The sequence below is a fragment of the Rhea americana genome, unplaced genomic scaffold (genome assembly GCF_003343005.1).
Source record: "Rhea americana isolate MKP2758 unplaced genomic scaffold, rheAme1 scaffold_13, whole genome shotgun sequence".
NCBI lineage: Eukaryota > Metazoa > Chordata > Aves > Rheiformes > Rheidae > Rhea > Rhea americana.
The window spans coordinates 1,053,635-1,073,622 of NW_028185372.1; the positions used below are offsets into that span (position 1 = coordinate 1,053,635).

The 19,988-nt window shown below is 42.5% G+C and overlaps 1 protein-coding gene across 1 annotated transcript in view; it reads right to left on the reverse strand.

Moving 5' to 3' along the window:
• The window catches only part of NPR3 (natriuretic peptide receptor 3), a gene marked incomplete at its 5' end in the record, with an annotated part of 47,074 nt that extends 27,094 nt beyond the window's left edge, over positions 1-19,980 (reverse strand). The window contains 3 exons of the mRNA XM_085326297.1: positions 9,057-9,223; positions 13,721-13,843; positions 19,299-19,980. Coding sequence (XP_085182423.1) covers positions 9,057-9,223; positions 13,721-13,843; positions 19,299-19,980 — 972 coding nt within the window. The remainder of the gene's footprint in view (positions 1-9,056; positions 9,224-13,720; positions 13,844-19,298) is intronic.
• Positions 19,981-19,988: the final 8 nt, after the last annotated feature.

Here is a 19,988-nt window from a genome sequence, read left to right on the forward strand (position 1 = left end):
CCTGCAGGGAGCCAATCTTTTCAAATCCCCTGAAAGAAAGCACCACCACCTGCCCCCTTTCATGTCAAAAGCCCCATGGCTGAGACTGCTGTGCCAGCATGAGAGAAATTCAGGATGAAATCCTTTTTTTGAGAAAATGTGAACTCCACCCTTCCCCTGCCCAGCACCGACCATCTGGCTGTAGGGCATGCCRGGGTGTGTGCACCCTGGAGTGGAAAGCTAGGTGCTCAGGGAGCAGGAGGATTTGTGAACACCTGTGGGTACCTCACTACTAGAAGTAAATCATTTGCCAGAAGAGCCCACCTGAGGCTGAGGTTGCTATGATAAGTGATCCTTTTATTAAATACCAGGGTAAATGGGCATACTAACCTGTAAACCTTAATGGCATGGAATTAATACAAACCCTCAGGCTGCTGTTAATCATGTTTCCATTCCAAATATTTTAAAACCCGATGGCTTGTTTTTGTTACTTTCTTTCAGATACTGGATACTTGATGGAAGGTGTTCAGCTGGCTGCTTAACCACCCCTCTGCTGGTGTACCTGCAAGGAATTCACTAGCATGCAAAAGGGAAGCTACAGGAGCTACCTCAGATGATGTTCATGCATACCGGTCAGGAGGTAGTGATATTCCAGCTAAGCACCTGGAACATGTCTTCTCAGCCTCCAGTAGGAAGATGTTTAAGCCTCAAAATTTGAGGATTTATAACCCTTCCGAAAGGCTTATAAATCCTCACTCTGTTTTAGCTCTCCTTTTACACCTCTAGGCATTTTTGTTTCCCTATTAACTGCCCCATCCATGAGCTCCAACTACATTTTACTTCCTAAGTTTCCTGTGGTCTAGAGTCTGGTGGGCTAACCAGATGCATTGTGAAAACGCATGTCCTACCAAATGCAAATGTCCTGCCTACTGAATGTCTCCTTGTTCTTGTATTCTGAGCAAAGGGCGACCAGAGGTTCTCACCTACCCTCCTCCCATTGTCCCACATGCCTTTCTCATGCCCCGTCTTATTCATTTGCTCTGGGACATAGACAATTCTTGTCTTTCCAATCTGCCTTGATATATTAGTTCTTCTTGGAATAGACTAAACCTTTTGATTTTGTTTCAAACTTCTCTTCCTGATGAAAAAAGTTCTACTGAAGAGAGAAGGAAAGTTGGGAGTTTCCTCAAGTGGATTCCTATGGCTCCTTCTGTACATAAGGACACCACTGTCTTTATTCACACAGTCAATCCTCACATATTAACCCCTCCACATTAGAGGACTTGCTAAACATCCACTGGGAAGGGAAAAAAAAAAAAAAAAAAGGAGCTGGCAGAGCTGATGCTGATCTTATTTCACATCTCAGGCCAACTAGATCCAACTTCTGCTGCCTGCCTTTTCTCTGCTAAGTCATACACCTGAGTAACTTCACTCACACACACTCAGACCCCGATGTGTCCTCATATTTGACCTACAGCTCTGCAGAGTAGGTCTTTGTCAGTGATATATTCAGGCTGTTTAACCTCCTCACATGCAGCAATAAGAAATGAATGTGCCAGTGTGGCAGAAGATCACGGACTCGGAGYATTACCGCTTTCCACCTGTATTCTTTCAGGAATCCTATCACCTGAATGTCACGAAGTCAGACTTTCTTCTGCTGACATTCAGGATAGCCTTCTCCAAAGTTATAGCTAAAACGAGTACAGGAAAGCTTTCCTGAACAATCTCCATGCAGGATCTAGCCAGAACGCCTCTGTGGAGGCAACAGGTCTTATCTCCACGAGTTTTCAAACAAACGTGTATGTAGTGCTGGCCTTGAAACATCATCTGCCACTTCATCCACATCCTTAAGGGAACAAGCTGAGAATCCTTTCTTCCAATGTCTGTCACCCCCCTGATTAACTGTTCGGCTCCAGCAAATTTCAAATACTGAAATCTTAACCCAGTGTATTTTACTGCGGCTTTGGGCTACCCATAGAGGTAATCCTCTGCAGTGACTGAAATGCTGAGGCGGGAGCAGCCAATCCACTTTCCAAGCAAGAACAAGGTTGCCACAAGGAAAGGGCTTCCAGCTGCTGGCTTAAGATTCTGCTTGTGCCCTGCTGCTTGCTACCAACAGCCTCCTGACACAGGCCAGTCTCACCCACACCTTCTACTTTATGCCTTGCATAGTTTAGAATCTTTTTCAGATAAAAAGATTCTAACTGAGTGCTATTTCCACAAGTTACAGGGAACATGGCTTACAGAGAAAGGTATTAGCTGCTGGAAAGTCAGTTTGCAAGTGTCTTCCATCTTTTAAATGTAATTTTGTGCAGAATGAGGTACATAGTCTTTTCTTGCCTTCACCACAGAGTCAAACCTAAGAACAATTTAAAATCCACAGCAAAAATCCTATGAATTTAAATAAAAACAAGACCTCAGTTGGACATGCTAGCTTTATGCTCGTTAGCTTAGCAATGCAAGTAGCACTGAAGAAATTACAAACAAAAACAGATTATGAGCTTTACTGGAAGACATATTTTTCACACATTTTTAGTGGAAAATAAGATGTGTTTCTAGCAAGAACTTCAAAGCTAGAGTACCTTGCCCACAAATGTCTGTGTGTCAGTTTAGTAAAGTGGAATGTGAATATCTGTAACACCGAAGCAAAAACACGGAGCTATGGAAAATATACAACATGTATATGAAGATCAATTCTAAACTTTTACATTCCCACAGAGTTCAGATGTTACTATTTTCAGATACACCTACAGTTTTATATTATCTCATTCATGGTTTAAGACACCTTCAAAAATATGCTTAGAGTAGAAAAACTAAACAGAAACACACTGGAAGAGAGAAGAATAATTTCTCTCTTTTCCTGTCTTTTATGGCATTTGTTAACTCCAAATACTATACTATTACTCCATATTTTTGCCTAAGATCCCAATGTGGAAGACACTAGTCTTTCATATCACTGAAAAAGCATTAACTTCAGCAAATAAACAAACAAACATCTGCTATAGTCACCAAATTCAGCAATCCAGAGTTCAGCTTTGCTCTTAAGGAAATTAAATAAACTCATTAATTCCAGAGGGTGAAGGGCTGGACTCAATAATCCTAAATATGTTTTACTAATAGAATTCTTCTTATTAATAAGCTGGCATGTGAACCCATTTTCTCCTGCTGCTGAGAGCAGTTTGTGTTTTGCTTTTATTCTTTCAAACACAATTAGCAAAGCACTCCAGCAGCTGAATAGATCTATTCATTTGAACAAATTATTCCCTGGCAAAGTGGTTTTTTTGTTTGTTTTTTTTGTTTGTTTTTTTTTTTTGTTTTTTTGTTTTTTAATACCCTCAAAAAAACCCTCTCTCATTCTGGTGCAGCGACACAAAAGCCTGACTGTCATTAATCTTGCCTGGCTATCCCTGAAAAAGACAAGTGGGACATACACTGCTGAATATGTTACATTTTTACCATCTCTCTCAGTGACATTACTGAATTGCTTGCTTCTCCCAACTCTTATCTTAGCTGGTGTACAATCCTAATTAAAAGGCTGACGTAAGAAATACACATAGGGAAAAGTCTGGCACGGATGTTATGGATGAGATGATAAACTTTATGAGTACAGCTACCTCCCACATAGCTTTTGTAGTTAACTGTTGGAGCGCGAACAGTTGCTCTTATGCTGGCCATTTCTCATTTAGGAGGTCTGAAAATGTTGAATGTAACAGACTTGCCCTTTTTAATATGTAATAGCACCTCGCTATCTAATTAATCTGTGTAGCCGTGACTCTGCACACATTCTTTCACTGAGATAACTTGAAAGGCAAATCAGACTCCAGTTCCCTTTTCCTCCTTTTCATTTTCAGTTGTGAAAAGGGCTGTGGATAGGATAAAACCCACACGTCCACCTAGTGAACAATGCTGCCATGTAGTTAACACAGCAGAGATTTGTTTAATTAGTTAAATTTTCAGCTTTTAAAGGAGGGGAAAAAAAAAAAAAAAAAAAAAAAAAAAAAAAAAAAAAAAAAAAAAAAGCCATGAAGCCATGGGTGGTCTGTAACCTCAGAAGAGCAAATATCCTGGGCTGTAAAATCATCCCTGCTCAGAATACTGGGTCAGACGTAAAAAAAAGCATTTATTGAATTCTAGACCTGAGTCAGAAACAGAAGGTGCATTAAGAACCTTCAAACTGCAGCCTACCACCAATTCATCTAGTGTTCGGCATTATTTAATAAAAATGGGTTACGCATATACTTTAACTGAAATGTTATTTATTCATAAACATTTTTAACTCGAGCATCCGTTGGGACCTATTCACACACCAATTCAGAGACAGCTTCAAATTCTTCCTTCAAGCAAAYGCATGCAATTCCCAATGCTGTCTATCTGATCACTGGTATAGATCTGTAAGCAGAGTTTGTTCCACATGTTGCTGGTAAACTGAGGATCTCAACTGCTTTATAAATTCCAGGACATGTTGCTGTTAATATCTTGGTAATGTATTATCATTACGGAGGTAAGAAAAATGCTGTAATTTCTGTAACAACATTAAAGTGATTCTACTGTATGCCTGAACACCCAATCTAAAGAGATTTCTGGAATAAATTCCACATTTGGTTAGTTTATCAAAGAGGTCAGCCTTCAGGAAGGTACAAAAAATGGCCAGATCTTCTACAGAACAATATGATGTTTATTGAAAAAGTAATCAGGCAGCAGGTTTAGCTCAGCTGGTCAGAGTGTGGTGCTGCTAATGCCAAGGTCACAAGTTCAGTCCCTGTATGGGCTATACTGAGGGTTATACTAGATGATCTCCAGAGGTCCCTTCCAACCTCACCGTTGCATGATTTTATGMTTGTTAAACGCTAAGTGAGAGCTGAGCAGATCTGATGCTTCAGCCCAGTTTTTGGCTTATATTAACAGGACAGTAACAGCCTTCAGACTCAAAGTGATTAAAAAAAAAGCAAACAAATATTATTTATTAACAGGCACTGCTGACTGTCAAGCAACTGTTGCAATGGGATGTTGCAGGCAGGGAAAATCATTCTTTAGGCCTATTCTGTGCAGTTACTAACTATCCAAATACTTCTAAGATGCCTTCTCAGAACTTCTCTGAACCCCTTTACATTCTTATTTTCACTGTTGGTTAGTTAAAAGGTGTTTAAAGAAGTTTATTCCTTCAGAACAGAGATTCCTTGAGAAATCATTAGAAATTGCCTCTCCAACACTCTCCTGTCCACTCACAAGGGGCAGGTTCTTCTACCTCCCCCATCATCACAATAAAACATCCCTACCAAAAACAGGCAATTTCTGACTTGGGAAAGAAGTATGCAGAACATGCTTCCTGAATTTCACTTCTTTATGTCTAATTTCACAGCTGGAAATGAAGATGGCCAACACTGTTTGACCCATTATTTCTCTAAGGCTCATATGTGCTCTTCAGTTCAGCAATATGACAACTGTTCTTTTAGGACTTTGCCCTTTGTCTTTCTTATCTTTCCTTCTGTCATCTGGTTATTTTCCATCTTTATTATGTTATTTTTTGGTAGATAATAATGCCTTTAGGATTAGTGTTGGCAAGAGGGCAGGACAAAATGGCAGCGCTAACTGCTTTTGTTTTAGTTAGGGTCACTGTGAGACAATTTAGGCCATACATCCAGGTCCTCGTTTTCCCATAACACCGGAAAAATCCACACAGCAGCAGAAACACTGAATGCTTCAAATCCAAATTTCTCTGAATCTGTCCTCCAGGGACATGGCTTGCAGAAAAAGATGAGAATTGTTTCAACACCGGCAGATAGGATTTGACATAGATGTACCAAAAACTGTCTTCTCCCATAGATTTTGTTTTTAGAAGCAGAATCTAACAGATAAAAATCAGTCTTTCTCACTTAGACTCAGCTGAATGTCCTCAGTCTCTCACTCAGCTGAATGACCTCTGCCTAGCAAGCTTCCCCTGGAGAAAACAGCCAKGGTCAGCATGCCATGAGGCTAACATTGCCACTTTCCTTCTATGCTGCCAGAAGTACTATTAATGAGATGCCCACTATCCATACATCCTTCAGAGAGGAAGGGATGGGACCTCACTATAGCTTTTTATTTCGCCTTGCTGGATTAAGCCTCAAGACTCCCCCAAGATGTTCCTCCTCTGAATGTGGCAGCAAGACAATCAGTTAAGGGAATTTGTTCCATCTCTTTCTTATTGTTCAAATTGAGAAAATGCAAAATTCATCATAAACAGTGAAAAGCAGACCAGATTATTAAAATTCATACATTGTTAATGAAGTAACACAGCTATTTTGCTATATTCAAGCCAAGAATATCCCTTCTAAAAAAGGTTTTATATTCCCATTGTGTTAGGAGGCTATAAGAAAGCAGGTATGGGAGGGTCTACTGAGATCTATATATGTTAAGCATCAGTGCAATACCAGGAGATTCTGCATTTGGAACCAAACCTCCTTTCCTCCTTTGCCAAGATCTGCAGCTGCTAAACAGGCAGCTCCAAATCCCTGAATTCTCCACCATGAGTTATTCAAGATTTCACGAGTCAAGAACTGCCACTGCAAACAGCAGAAACTACAGTAGGCATAAATACATCACAAGTTCTCTCTCTGCCCCAAGGCAACGAGAAGAGAGCAGGAAGGGCGCAGGAAGCTAGACAGGAGAAGAATAGGAAGAGGTGTAAAAGTCAGTGGCAWTGACAGCAGGAATCCAGTGCCACTGCCTGGCCCTAAAAAAGGGCTGGCATTTTGGGGAGAGGCAGTGCTTGGAGCAAGGTGAAAAGCTCTGGAGCAAGAAGAGGTGCCCAGCCAGGTGGAAGGGGAGATGGGGGAAGCAGTTAGCAGAACCAACTGCAGAGGCATCTGCAGCCAGGAAGGAAGGAAAAGTGGTGGGGAGCCAAGCACCCATGCAGCTGCACTGGGACAGCCAGGAGCGCTGCCAGCACAGAGGTCTGACTGCACAAGCAAGTAYGGACTGAAGAAGAGCATAGAGGACTTCTGGCAGCAGGTGCACAGATTTGCAAGGAATGTCCCCAGCAAGCATGTTAGCTAGCAAAACCTTTCCCCGCCAGCACTGTGGAGATCTGATCTCTCGCGGATCCAATTCTGCATGAATGTAACAGGGCTTGTACTTACCCAGTGACACCGCTGCTTGTCAGCATGCACCAATGCTGAATTGGTGCATGACCTGAGGTGGGTCTGCATCCTACAGAAGACCAAAGCATCCCTCCTCCCTGCTTCAAACTGCCCTCCCTAACACAGCCCATTGCCTGTGAGCTAGGCAATTTGCCTAGGATCCTGAGCTCTTGGCTAGTTTAACAGTGCTCCTCATTTGGGAAAACTTCACACTGCCTGAACTAGAAGTGCTACAAAACACTACAACTGGAAGTCTTTGGGGGTGACTGGATCTTTAATATTCAAAAATCACATTTCTCAACAACCACAACCAAGAGCAGGTGGCAAGTTTTCACAGTAGAGGTCCTGCCAAGTAACATCTGCAAAGGGGCACACAGAGGGAAAAGGGAAAAAGGGAAAAACCAGCACAAACCCTGTGGTTTCCTTGCCTTGTTCAAAACTAGCAGGTTCTTTACAAACCTTTACTTTGTTGGTTGGGGTTTCTCTATTTGCCTGAGTCCAAGAATGCCAACAAAAGATTGCTTCTGCCTGCTTAAACTCTGGAAGCTTTACAGCAAAAATGCAAGCCACTAATGTGATTCAGCATTACATTTTAAATAAAATATAAAATAAGACTCACATAGGTTTTCTGAAGACAGCTGAGGTTATGCAATAAACTGCAGGAAGGGTCACTTACTAGCACAACCTTCAAGTTCATCAGCTTTTGATTTGAATCGAAGATGATGCATCCACCGGGGTGGGGGGGGGGACACAATGCTTAAAGCAAAGAGCTGCCTAAGTGGGAGCTGGCAAATGAGGGGCTCAAATTGGTTTTTTTTTGTTTGTTTGTTTTTGTTGTTTTTTGGTTTTTTTGAGTTTAGGACCTAAATTCCCCTCAAATCTCACTTCAGTTGTTAAAGCAGGTGTTCTAGATATCTCAGGTCTCATCCTTTCACCCAAGAGCCAGCCTTCAAAGCAAATCTGCTCTTGCTGCAGCATCTTAATTTTACAGAACACATTTCACAGCAACATTTGAATTAGCCTGAGAAAATATAATATACTATCTTATTCTATGAAGCCAAAATGACTATCTTCATCAGTTCACTGTTTTCTCTATTGGTAGGCATGTATGATAGTGAAAGAAACTTTGCGCCACTCTTAATTGCAACAAATTCAAGTTTTTCCTCTGACAGTCATTAGAACGTTAGAACTGTTTGTATTACAGTTCTTGTTTCCTATAGCTAAGTAGTGACCAAGCCTCTTTCAAGGCTTTTTAAGTGCATTTGGGAAATCTCTCTCCATTATGGGGAGGGCTGACTGTCAGGAAAGTACTTGTATCAGCATGCAGAAGGTATGTGCTATAAATTCTTGCTTTAACAGAAGACTTTTCTATGAATTTGCCTAAAGAATTAGCTTTGCTCAAAAGCAATTTTCAGAGGCATCTTCCTCTTACATTTGAGAGAGAAAAAATAAAGACATACACTTTCCCACATCTACCTCTGGAAGACACTGGAACTCCAAGATTTAAAAGGGCTTGCAATGACCACAGTGACATAATTGGACAGTTTAGAATAAAACAGTAACAGTTTAAATATGCATACTAGGGAAACAAGGCCATATTTCTCACTATCTTCAAGCAAAATTTCATCAGATGCAATACACAGTATCTGTATTTTCAGAGATCTCTTTTTACCAAAGAAAAATACTGGGAGAAGACAAAAAAATCTTGTCCTGAACACAGGACAACTGTTCATAGATGACTGTGCATAGGTCTATTCTAGCTGATATTTGCTTTACCCACGGCAGGGGGGAAGCACCAATATTGCCAAACCAAGAAAAAGGAGATTACACGGGCATCAGTGAGTTTTCATAAATGAAACCAAGTGTTTCTGACCTGAAAAGGGCTGAGTGCTGCTTTTGCTTTAATTAGGAGGTATTTATAAAGATGCTAAAACCCGAAGCCTGTAAACAAGTACTTACGTAATCATCCTCATGCAGCCCTTGTTTCTGAACAGAACTTTTCACCTCCAAGGAAAACTTCTCAAACTCAGGCTTCACTGTCCTTAGCAGAGTGACAGTCTGGAGGTATGAGTACGCCTTCTTGGCTTCAAGGTCATGTTTGTCTCCTCTTTTCCAAGAGCCATTTCCTAGGGGGAAAACAAAAATATTTCCAACATCAATTTGGACACCATTAAAGGACCATTTTCCTTTCTCCATTAAAAAGTCCCCTCTCATTTGCCTAGAGGAGAAGAGGAGATGGCAAAGTATGAGGGAGAACTGAACCCACTTGAGGAAGTGCAGGAAGCAGGGCAGGAACGGCTGATGACAGCTGTGAAGTAAATGTGCAAACAGAAAGACAACTTTACTCCCATGTTGTGCTTGCTTATTTTTGAAGGTTAGATTCAAATCTAAGCATGACAAGACATCTCCCAGCGAAAAAACATTCCAGATCTCAAACTCAAAGATATCTAACTTAAAACAAGCAAGGGAGGGTCTGACAAAAAAAAGCTTTTACTCCACATCACACCATCAGTGATGCTCTTTTCAGTCTTGGGCAGTCAGAAAGGCTCCAGAAAATACAACAGCATGATCATCACCCTAAATGGGAGGCAGATGGTATAGCTACTTCTCCCATAGCAGTCAAGGAGAAAGTCACATGTGTGGTGGCTGCCAGACAAGGCCTGTTCTTAATGGAAAAGAAACCACAAATAAATGCGATTCTGCCTATGCTGTTTACATGTGCTCTGCATCACAGCACAGAAATGATTACTCTATTGGTGTTTTGAGTTGAATCAGATTTTCAGATTTTTAAAAAGCAGAACAGCTGACTGGTCATTAATTGATAGAAGAAGCCCTTCTGCCCAATGGGGCCTGACCCTAAAAGGTGCTGAGATTCTGATCCAATGCTTCATGAGATCAGTGGAAAGATTCACATTGACCTGGATCAGGTTTTGTGCTATTGTATATAAATGATAGAGGAACCTATAAATAGTGCTTTTAAAAAACTGCAAACAATTAAAAGCTAGACGGTCTTTTTATTTTTGAAATAATAGCAACAAAAACTCATGGCTAAATGTGCAAAAATGAAGACTGTGGAACATGCTCAATTCTGAAGTGTGACCTGCAGGACCGTGAAATGAAGGAGGATGTGGCTACCCTGCTTGGTTAAAGGACCTTAATCATGGTGCTGTTTGGACCAGGAAAAGTGAATGGTTTAGGAGAAGAGATGCTAATGGAGACAGAGCCCAGGGACCAAACCTTCAGTGCTCCTTGCACTGCACTCCACGCTGTACCTGGCCATCTGTGGGAGCAAGGCTTTATGGACAGACCTCCAACCTCTCTCAAAGCAGGTGAATACAGAGCTTGTGTTTCACGTTTCACCCCCTCTGGTACCTAGACACTGCTGGTAGGACTTTTTTTTTTTCATACTGAAAGCAATTAAGAAATTGCTCTTCTTCCTCAGAGAGCACAGGGGAAATACAGAAGGAACTGTTCTCTTCAAGAGAGCAGCTCTTTCCTTGTGCTGCTTCTGCTTCTATGCCAGCTCCTGTCACTCTCAACACACGGAGCAAGGCACAGTCCCAGTTAAGCTCTGAGAAAGATTCACATTAAATGGAAATTCCCTTTAGTTCTCTTCCACCCCAGGAAAACCTTATTTACCACAGGTCAGCACTGGCAGGGATTGCAGTCTTTACAAAATTCCTACATGACCTTAGTAATACTTTGCTTTTCTTTTTTCCTTTACCATCTATTTTTGGAGCTTTTTTGTTTTCTCTTAGATGAAATTCTAGATATTTCTCCCTTGATCTAGGGATTTCTTTCCTGATTCAAAGATAAATGGTCAAGATTACTTGTTCATCAGACCTGACACTGGACAACAACTAACATCTTATAGCCTAACATGCTACTAACATGACTGCAGTCAGCAGTAGCACTCTTAAATGTGCACTCCTGCTCTCCAGAAGAGAGATATGCATGTCCAACAACAGTCTTCTAGCTCAAGGGACAAAGCTAACACCTGAAGACCTCAGTCTGTACATGGAAACAGATGGAAGGCTCCCAAGCCAGCAGTGTAACTATGGGTGGCTTCCTTTTGAGAAGACAAGCCTTTCCAGAGCACTGAAGCTCAGGACATGAATAAATCTGTCCTGTACAATATACTTACTTATTACTTTAAACAAACTGACAGTGGGAACAAGGAAGCTAAACTTGCATAACAGTTAYTAGAATAATTTACATATTTAAATTCCTCCATAGATAATTTTATGGGATGTAGTTCTCCTCCAGTATTTAACTGCAATTGTTGCAGCCTTAACATTTAGTAAGTCTGCTCTTCTGAAAAATTAGAAACATTCAGAACAGAGGGCAATAACAAAATACAGTCATATGAACTTGGCTTGGGGGAATGTTGATTTGTCAATCACACTCGATGTTAGATTTTGTACCTTTTGTAATTTCACTATCTCAAGGCACTGGGAGGAGAAATTTGGTGCTGGGGGGGGATTTCTCTATGTTTCTCTGCATGCTTGCTTTTTGCAGGTGATGCAAACAGAAGTCAATTTCTGACAAAAAGTCATTTTACTCCTCATGGAAAACACATCCAAAAAGAAAAAGACAGACTGTTTCTAAAGAGCTTTGTAAGTGTTAGGAAATGCCACAATTTAACATCGGAGGGTAGACAGTTTTAGCTATTTACTTTGAAAAACCACAAGTAGATTGGACTTCCTATGACCCAAGAAGGGCAATGTTGAGATCCCAACACAACCACAGGCGAAATGGTACCACCACCCAGCACAGCACCATGGCAGCACAGCACTGCCCAGTAAATGACTGAACAAGTGCTGTCTACCAGTGGCTGTGTCACTTCAAATACCCATCCCACTGCAACACTGCCTCCTGCAACCACTGCTACCTCCCAGCAAATACCATTTTGAAACATGAACAGATTGCAAAATGCAGTGTCCCAGCAGCGTAGCCACTGCACTCATTGAACATCTCTGTGCTCAAAGAAAACTTTAGGTAACATCTATCCCAGCTTCAGTGCTTCCCTGGTAGACCTCCAGAGTTGAGCTAGTCATCTTGGGCTCTGCTTACAGCTAAGGCAAGGAAACAGTGAGCTTTAGGGAATGATTCATCCGAGCCATTTCAGACATCTAAGGTTGAGGTGAATCACTGCGCAGGAGTGCCTGTTTCTCTACTGTGATTCTAAAGGGAACCTAGCTCAGAGGCAAACCTGTATCTGAGGTCAGATGAATCACATCTGACATTTTCATTCCACAAGATGAAAGGCAGCAGTAGCTCAGCTATAATGAGACACCACCAGCAATTACTTAATCTGTAGTGTGTAGGAACAGGTAAAAATCATGTCTACTAAACTCCTGTCGTCTACAGAAGGGCTGAAACTTCAGGGTTCTGTGACTGATGACATGGGTAAAGCCTTCAGCTTTTACCCTGGTCCTGATTAGGGCTGCAATGCCAAAAAGTTTCACTTTATGTCATGAGGGATGAAATCACTGCAAATTTAAATCAGTAAACACAAAACTTTGATTTGAACTGTTGGTTTTGATCTTTTTCTGTGATTTTACCTTTTAGTTATTTCAGTAATTTCCTTTTTAGCTGGTGAAACTTGGCACTTCTTTAGCTAACCTGGAAGAGATACATAGCTGTACTTGCACTTCTGTTTGTATCTATACCTCTGGACTTAAACAACATATGTTTATCCTAGAGCTTTTCCACAATGAATGATATTCATTGTAAAATGATCTCAGAGGTCCTACATGGGTAATCAAAAGTTTATTTAAAAGATTTTCACTTAGGAATAACTTACCTATTAAACAAAACATGTCATCCTTTTGTGAATTGAATTGTTTCTGTTCATCAGGGTTTATTAAGGCTTAAAAGAAGAAAACAAGTTTTCCTTCTTTTTCAACTCCTGCTTGATCTTCAGTTTTAAATGAATTTGTTATCATTCTGGATTAGTTAAGGTAGCCTGCATATTTCTGACATTGTTTAAAATTGTCAGCAAACACATTGCTCAAGTACTAGCTTTAATTTAACTGAGACAGCTGTTAACAGCTGATACGAGGTTTGGTCTCTAGCACACATTGCCATAATATCAAACGTGGGTATAATTCAAAATGCAAATTAACTTAATTTTACATTTTTAAAGTCTCCTAGTAACTTCACAGATCAGATCACTTTTCCTTAGAAAACAAGGGGTGAAGTCAGCCACTTTTATCCATCCATTCTACCCTAGGATATTTGGACTGCCCATGTTCCACCCAGTATCTCCCCTTCAATGCTGAATACTTTTGTAGAAACAGTGATCAAAAGCTGAGAGAGAGAGAGAGAGAGAGAGAGAGAGAGAGATGGATCCCCAGCACAGCCTAAAGCTAACTAACTAACGCTCATACTGCAGGCATCCTATATCTTGTGACCCACTCCGTGGTAACCATAGCTAAATAAAAACTAATATCTATTTTCTTTCCTGCAATATCATAACCCAAGGGGAAGGTAATTACAATAACACAGAGATGGTAGTGTATTCTGAGATTCGGTAGGGTATACTTTGAGGCTAACAGATCTAAAAATATTACCAGATTTACAGAAGACCTTGCAACATGCTTGAGGGGGGAAAACATTACCATATGATGAGCTGTTGAAGAGTTCAATATTGAAGAAAGCATAGTCCCCATTGGTCATTCCTTGTCGATGAGCAGCTAACATGATGTTCCTGATTGTGTCACCACTGGCACACATGATTATAACTGGTGGAGAGAAACGGAAAACACAGATAAGAAGCAATTCAAGAACTTTCAAGAACAGTCTGTTAAGCCTGTAYACTGCCAGACACAGTGACCCAAACTGTCCTCCTAATGTTGCAACAAACATGACAACTCAGCTGGCAAATAAAGCTGATTTCCCAAAGAGTCCACAAAAGAGAGGTACCAAACACAAAGCAACTTCATACTCCCTTATCACCTCTGAAAATGAATTTAAGGGAAAAAAAAAGGAAAAGAAAAAGGATATAGCCTTTTACTCCTGCAACAAACAATGAAGTTCTGGCTTTGCATTTGTTCAACTGCATATATTTGTAAAGTTAATTGCAAAAATAAGCCACTGGTGGCTTCATAGTGAAGATGTCATCTGAAGATGAGGAATGAAGTTGATACAGTGATATTACCATTGTAGTTTCCAGTCCACTGAAGAGTTAGGTGTTGATTCATCTCATCTACACCTTAACTGCCTAAAGTGTAGACATCTAGTGTAAGATTTCTTGTCCAGGAATCCCCCACAGTCAATGGAGAACAATATCTCTGCAGCAGATTTACTCCATCCTAAAGCAATTGCCTAAGGTCAATGATATGAATCTCTCCAGCAGATGACTTTCTCTCCAACAATACAGTGAGCAACTACTTTTGACTGGATATTTAGTTGTCAGGTAGCTACAAATGGAAAAAAATGGAAAAAAGAAAGTGTGTATGCAGACAAAAGGTGGTTACAAGATTAAATGCCACAAGGCCTTGTTTGCCATGGACCAAACACTAAACAGGGGCTTTGGTCTTGCAGTGGGATCTACAAGCCTGCAGATGTGCTCTATGCAGGAGTGTGATCCACACAAYGACAACTCAAAGCTCAGGTGACAAAGCCTCCAGGTACCCTCCCAGCAGCCTCCACATCACTGAGGATCTCTAGCACAGCAGCCCAGCTCACCTGCTGCCTGGCAGGGGAGAAGAGACTATGCAGTCACAGCCCTACATATTGTTATCAGGTGCCCAAACAGCCACCAGTGATTCTCAGGGGTGCCAAATTGCTTCAGACAACCCAACTAAAAGCCTGCCTGGTGCCTGAGCCATGAGTTTAAGCACACAAGCCAAATTCACTATGTCCTATCCTGAAAGATGCTGCAGCAGGGGCTCGGAGGTCAGGATGATCTGCTCTCTGCCACACGACAGCTGAGGGCTCTGTGCAGCCCAGCGTCCCACTGCTGCCCTACTATGTCCACTCCAGTGAGGGAGTGGACCCCAATGTGTTCTTCTACATTAATCTAAAGATGCTCCTTGAGAGGTCACTTCTCCAGCATACTGGACTGGGCAAACTGCCTCTAGTCCCTCCTTCCCTTTGCAAGGAAAACGGACAGTCCCAAGCTAGACCTTTAGCAGTGCGCAAATAGCTCCCACACTGGACACTACATCATGAACTTTCATACGCATTCACAAGACGATGGGTATGAAGCTAGTAACAGAGAGCTCAGTGAAGTACTGTATCAATGCACRTAGCTATATCCTATAGCAGAGTCATAAGGGATCTCATCAGAAGAGCAATTCAAAACCAAGTGCACACACATTTCCAGGAATGCTGTCATGCATGGCAGGACTTAAATCTACAATAATGTACGCAAATATTTTCACCCAAACAATAAAACTGAATCAAAACCACATTCAGCTTCTCTGGTTAAAAGTTTTTTTTCTTTCTCTCTCTCTCTCTCTTTTTTTTTTTTTTTTTTTTTTTTTTTTTTTTTTTAAAAAAAAAGGGAAAAAAAAAAAAGAAAAGAAAAGGCCAAACAGGCCAAATCTCTTCTCACACAATGAATCTTCTCCCATCACTTTTCTGGTTTTATGCCATCATAGGCATAAAGTTCCAGATGCAGCCCTGGTATAAATCACATTCTGTTAAATCCACACACTTCAGGAAAGTTATACCATGCATACCTCTGTCCAACTGATTATTGCAGAGTAATAATAATAATTTCCAGAGCAAGAGAGCAAGACATATTTCACGGCTATTGTGAGGTATCAACATGAAGGAAAAAAAAATCTTACAATAAAACTTGGATCAAATTTTTTCTAGTCTTGCATGAGGAATAGATTTGTCTCCCTGTTCCTAATTTCAGTATAGGTGAGAGTTTTCCTTTTGAAATGATTTCTTGCTGTCCTCTCAGTTCTCCCTTTATAATTCATACCTATCATACAATTATAATCTGTAGATGGAAATCAAAGCAATTCCTGTAACACCAGTAAAAGATGTTGAGTAAAAAGGAATAAAGTGGGGGAAAAAAAATCTACTCTAAAATACATTAAGTCATATTTTGTAAGCCACTAAAGGAAAGTAGGAGAATTGATATTAACTATTTGGATATGGCTTTTAACCCAGCAGGAGAGCAAAGATTACGTATTTCAAGATTTTGAGGCAAATTAGCTATGGGTAGATCTCTTGCAAACTTTCAAAAATGTAAATTATGTTTACTTAATCTGCATCTGTACACTACTACTGTATTTACAGAAATGTACACATGTGCACACCAAGAAAATGTTTTCCTTCTAGTGTAATATACACATAAAGTAATTCTAATACTAGTATTTTCAATTTATTGACAAAGACTGACTCATTCTGCAAATATTTGGTGTTTAATTCCAGTAAGAAAAGAGTCTTAAAGGAGTAAGCGTTCCCTCTGCTATGCACTTGCCTCCTTACATAGAAAGTGTGTTTAAGCCCAGTACGGGGTTCACAATCATCGCAGCTAGCCTGAGTCTTCAAAAGTGAGCTTCAGTTACTAATGACATAAGAGTTAACCACCTGTCTTTAATCACCATATTTTTCATTTACAGGTTGCCCAGAGAGATTGTGGAGTCTCCTTCTTTGGAGATACTCAAAGCCTGCCTGGATGCAACCCTATCTAACATGCTCTAGGTGACCCTGCTGAGCAGGGATGCTGAGATGTCCTCCAGAGGCCCCTTCCAACCTTACTGATTCTATGATTCATCATGATTTTGTCTTGGCTCTAAGGCTCCAGGCTTTTGATACAGCTCCAGGGCCCAGAGATGTATCTGCTGGCAAAACTCTTTGTGCAGCCAGGTATGTCCCAGGCTCCAGCCCTGATAGCTCAGCACAGTGGGGATTCAACCTCCTGGGCCAGCTCAGGCCACTCGCAGGCCTGAAGGCTCTAGACAGGGGTCACATGGAGCACATAACACCTTAAGACTCCTCCAGTCAGACTCACTAGAAGATGGCTAGAAAGATAGCTTTAAGAGTCATATTTGATGGAGCAACTTTTCTCGGCCATAAGATAGTTTCTAGCATGCATCCCATATCTTGTCTATACATTTGTACAGGCAAGAGAGAGGGTGTAGAGTCAGCGTGGGATGATATTGCCATAGGTATGATACAGTAGCCCCTAAAAACTGGTTAAAAGGAGGAGTGAGGAGGTTATTTGGACATCACCTTGCCCACCAGCGACACTACGCCATTAGGTGACCCCCAAGGAGAAATGAAGACCTAAGCTAGAAAGCTGAGGTGCATGGTGAATCCTTGTCATGAATGACTTCTATTTTGATGGTCTTAGCATTGTGGGCATCAGGAACACCACTTAGGCCAAAAGAGACATGCAAGGCAAGCCATGCAGTCAGTCCATAAAGTCAGAAACGCACAAACGGAGGTGGAAGATTGCACTGCATTTAGCAGTAGCAGCATGAACCAAAGGACAAATAAAGCAAGTGGGATAGAGGGAGAAGAGAGAATCCACCCATGCACAAAAGCAGAGAGAAGTAATAGATGATTGCTTTAATCCGGTAATTAGCAAGTTAAAGAATTATACTGAAACTCAAGATCAAGCTCAATAAGGTCTCAAAAAAGCATTTAAGTTTAGTAAAAAGCAAGCTTCTGCCTGGGCTCTTGACACGGCAATAGCAGAGTTTGCCTTTAGCCATCACTCATGATCCAACAGCACAGCCAGAGCTCCCTTTAGCTAAGGGTTAACACTTATCTTTTCTTGCAATAATCTTATTTTTATGCTCTGAGCATGAGCAAAGGCAAACATGTACATAGCCTAGTTGATTATATATATATATAAAAAAAACCCAACACTTTCCATACTTAGTATTTTCCTTTAGCACTTAAAAGTTTCTTTCTCTTCATTCACTACATTGTCCCAAAAGGTGCTAACAGGAAAGCTCTATTTCAAGCACCTGCTTAGGTATTTTCACAGAGAGGATTAAAGATCCCTCTGTTATTAGACAAATACAGTCCTGTGCATATTAAGAAGGAATTTCACACCAACTTAACTAGATCACCACTGCAAAGCTGGACTGTTGAAGCATGCCAGCCTACAGCATGGTGACATGAGTTATGTCAGCAATATACAGCATGATTTATATCTGCTCAATTATTATAATATTGTAAGATTCTGCAACTGAGGATGTAAAAATAGTACAAAACATTTTTAACATTTATRTCTCTATTGAAACATAGAGAAGAACTTTCTCTGACTTGATCTCCAGGAGTCCGCTGCTGAAATACACCTTTCCTTTTTTTGGAACAACTTCTTAAAGAAATCTGTTGCTGGTTATGCCTCCAACTGAAAATGCCTCTTGATGAACCCCCAGATCTGTGCATCAGTTGGCAAGATCTCATTTCAAATTTGTAATTAAATGTATTTTAAACGTTCCAAAGTTCTTCAAGCATTTTACTACTTTATGCATCCAGCCCAGGAGTGATTTTCCAACATGTTTTACAAGCCATTTATCTCCACAGTGTTTTGCTAACAGTTGGTGGCAATATTACTGCACGCACTCAAGGGTTTAGAGTTCACACATTCGCCCGATAYGACCGCTTCCACAAAACGCATTCGTTATTTATGAAGCACTCAAAAGGGCTCCTAATGGCAGGAGTGGGGAAGAAGATTGCCACGGCAAGACRCAGCAGGGTGAGAAGAAAACATCTCTGCTCAGCCTTTGAACTTGCACAGAGTCACTTAAAGAAATCTCACAGATGGAGCAACAGATTTGCTGCTCTGCATCTGCGGGCGGACACATGCGATTTCAGGCTTGTTGCCGTCACAGCTCGCCGGGGAAAGCTGATTTCTTGTTATACCACAAAACCACCCTAATAAAAACCATCGAGGGCAACTCCCTCCCCACTCCGCAAGGGCTGGATTTCATGGGCTGAGCTCACGCRCGGCTGGTCCTGCTCGTGGCCACCTTCTCCAACAGGTGGAGAAGTGCCATCCCCTCCGGGGAGCCCTCCCTGACCGTGTCCAACATCGATCCTGAGCGATGATGGGAACACATTTTGGGCACGAAGCCGAGCTTGGCGCGTGCTACTGCCCCAGCACCGCCCCAGGAGACCCGCAGGCGGGAGAAGGGCAGGAGCGCGGCCGGCCTCACGCCAACACAACACGCGGTGGGAGGCGAGACCCCGCGCCCCGACCCTGCGCCGCGGACTCACCCCGCTCGCCGGCCTGCAGGGCGCGCACCACGTCGTCCAGGTCGAGGTGGCGGCTGCTCTCGTCGAAGCTGTGCACGGCCATGTGGAAGGCCTCCTCCTGGAAGACCACGTGGACGCCCTCCATGGCGAAGTAGCAGCTGCGCTCGGGGTTGCTGTCGCTGTAGAGCAGCGTGGCGCGGCTCCACTGGTGGTGGCGGAAGAGGGCCAGGAGCATCTCGCCCATCTTGGCGTAGGCGGGCGCCACGCGGGTGAGGTGYGAGTACTCGCCGCCCTTGGCGCCGAAGCCGGCGGCCAGGGCGCCCGCCGACAGCATGGGCACGTCCCAGTGGGCCGCCAGCCGCGCCACGGGCGCCGCCGCRTACTCGCACACGGGGCCCAGCAGCAGGTCGGGGCGGCGGCGCTGCAGGGCCACCATGTCGACCAGGCTGAAGAGCGCCCGGTTGCCGCACGCCGAGTCCTCGTAGGTGAGCTGGAAGGCGTAGCCCGGCGGCAGCCCGGAGCCCTTCTCCCGCAGGCTCCGCACCGCGTACTCGATGGCCGGCCGCACCCGCCCCAGCGAGAAGAGGTACGCGTCGTCCTGCGGCAGCAGCACCAGCACCCGGATCAGCTTCTCCTCCGCCGCCGCCTCCTCCGCCGGCTCCGCGCCCGCGGGGCCGCCGCTGCCCAGCGCCGCCAGCACGCACCAGAGGC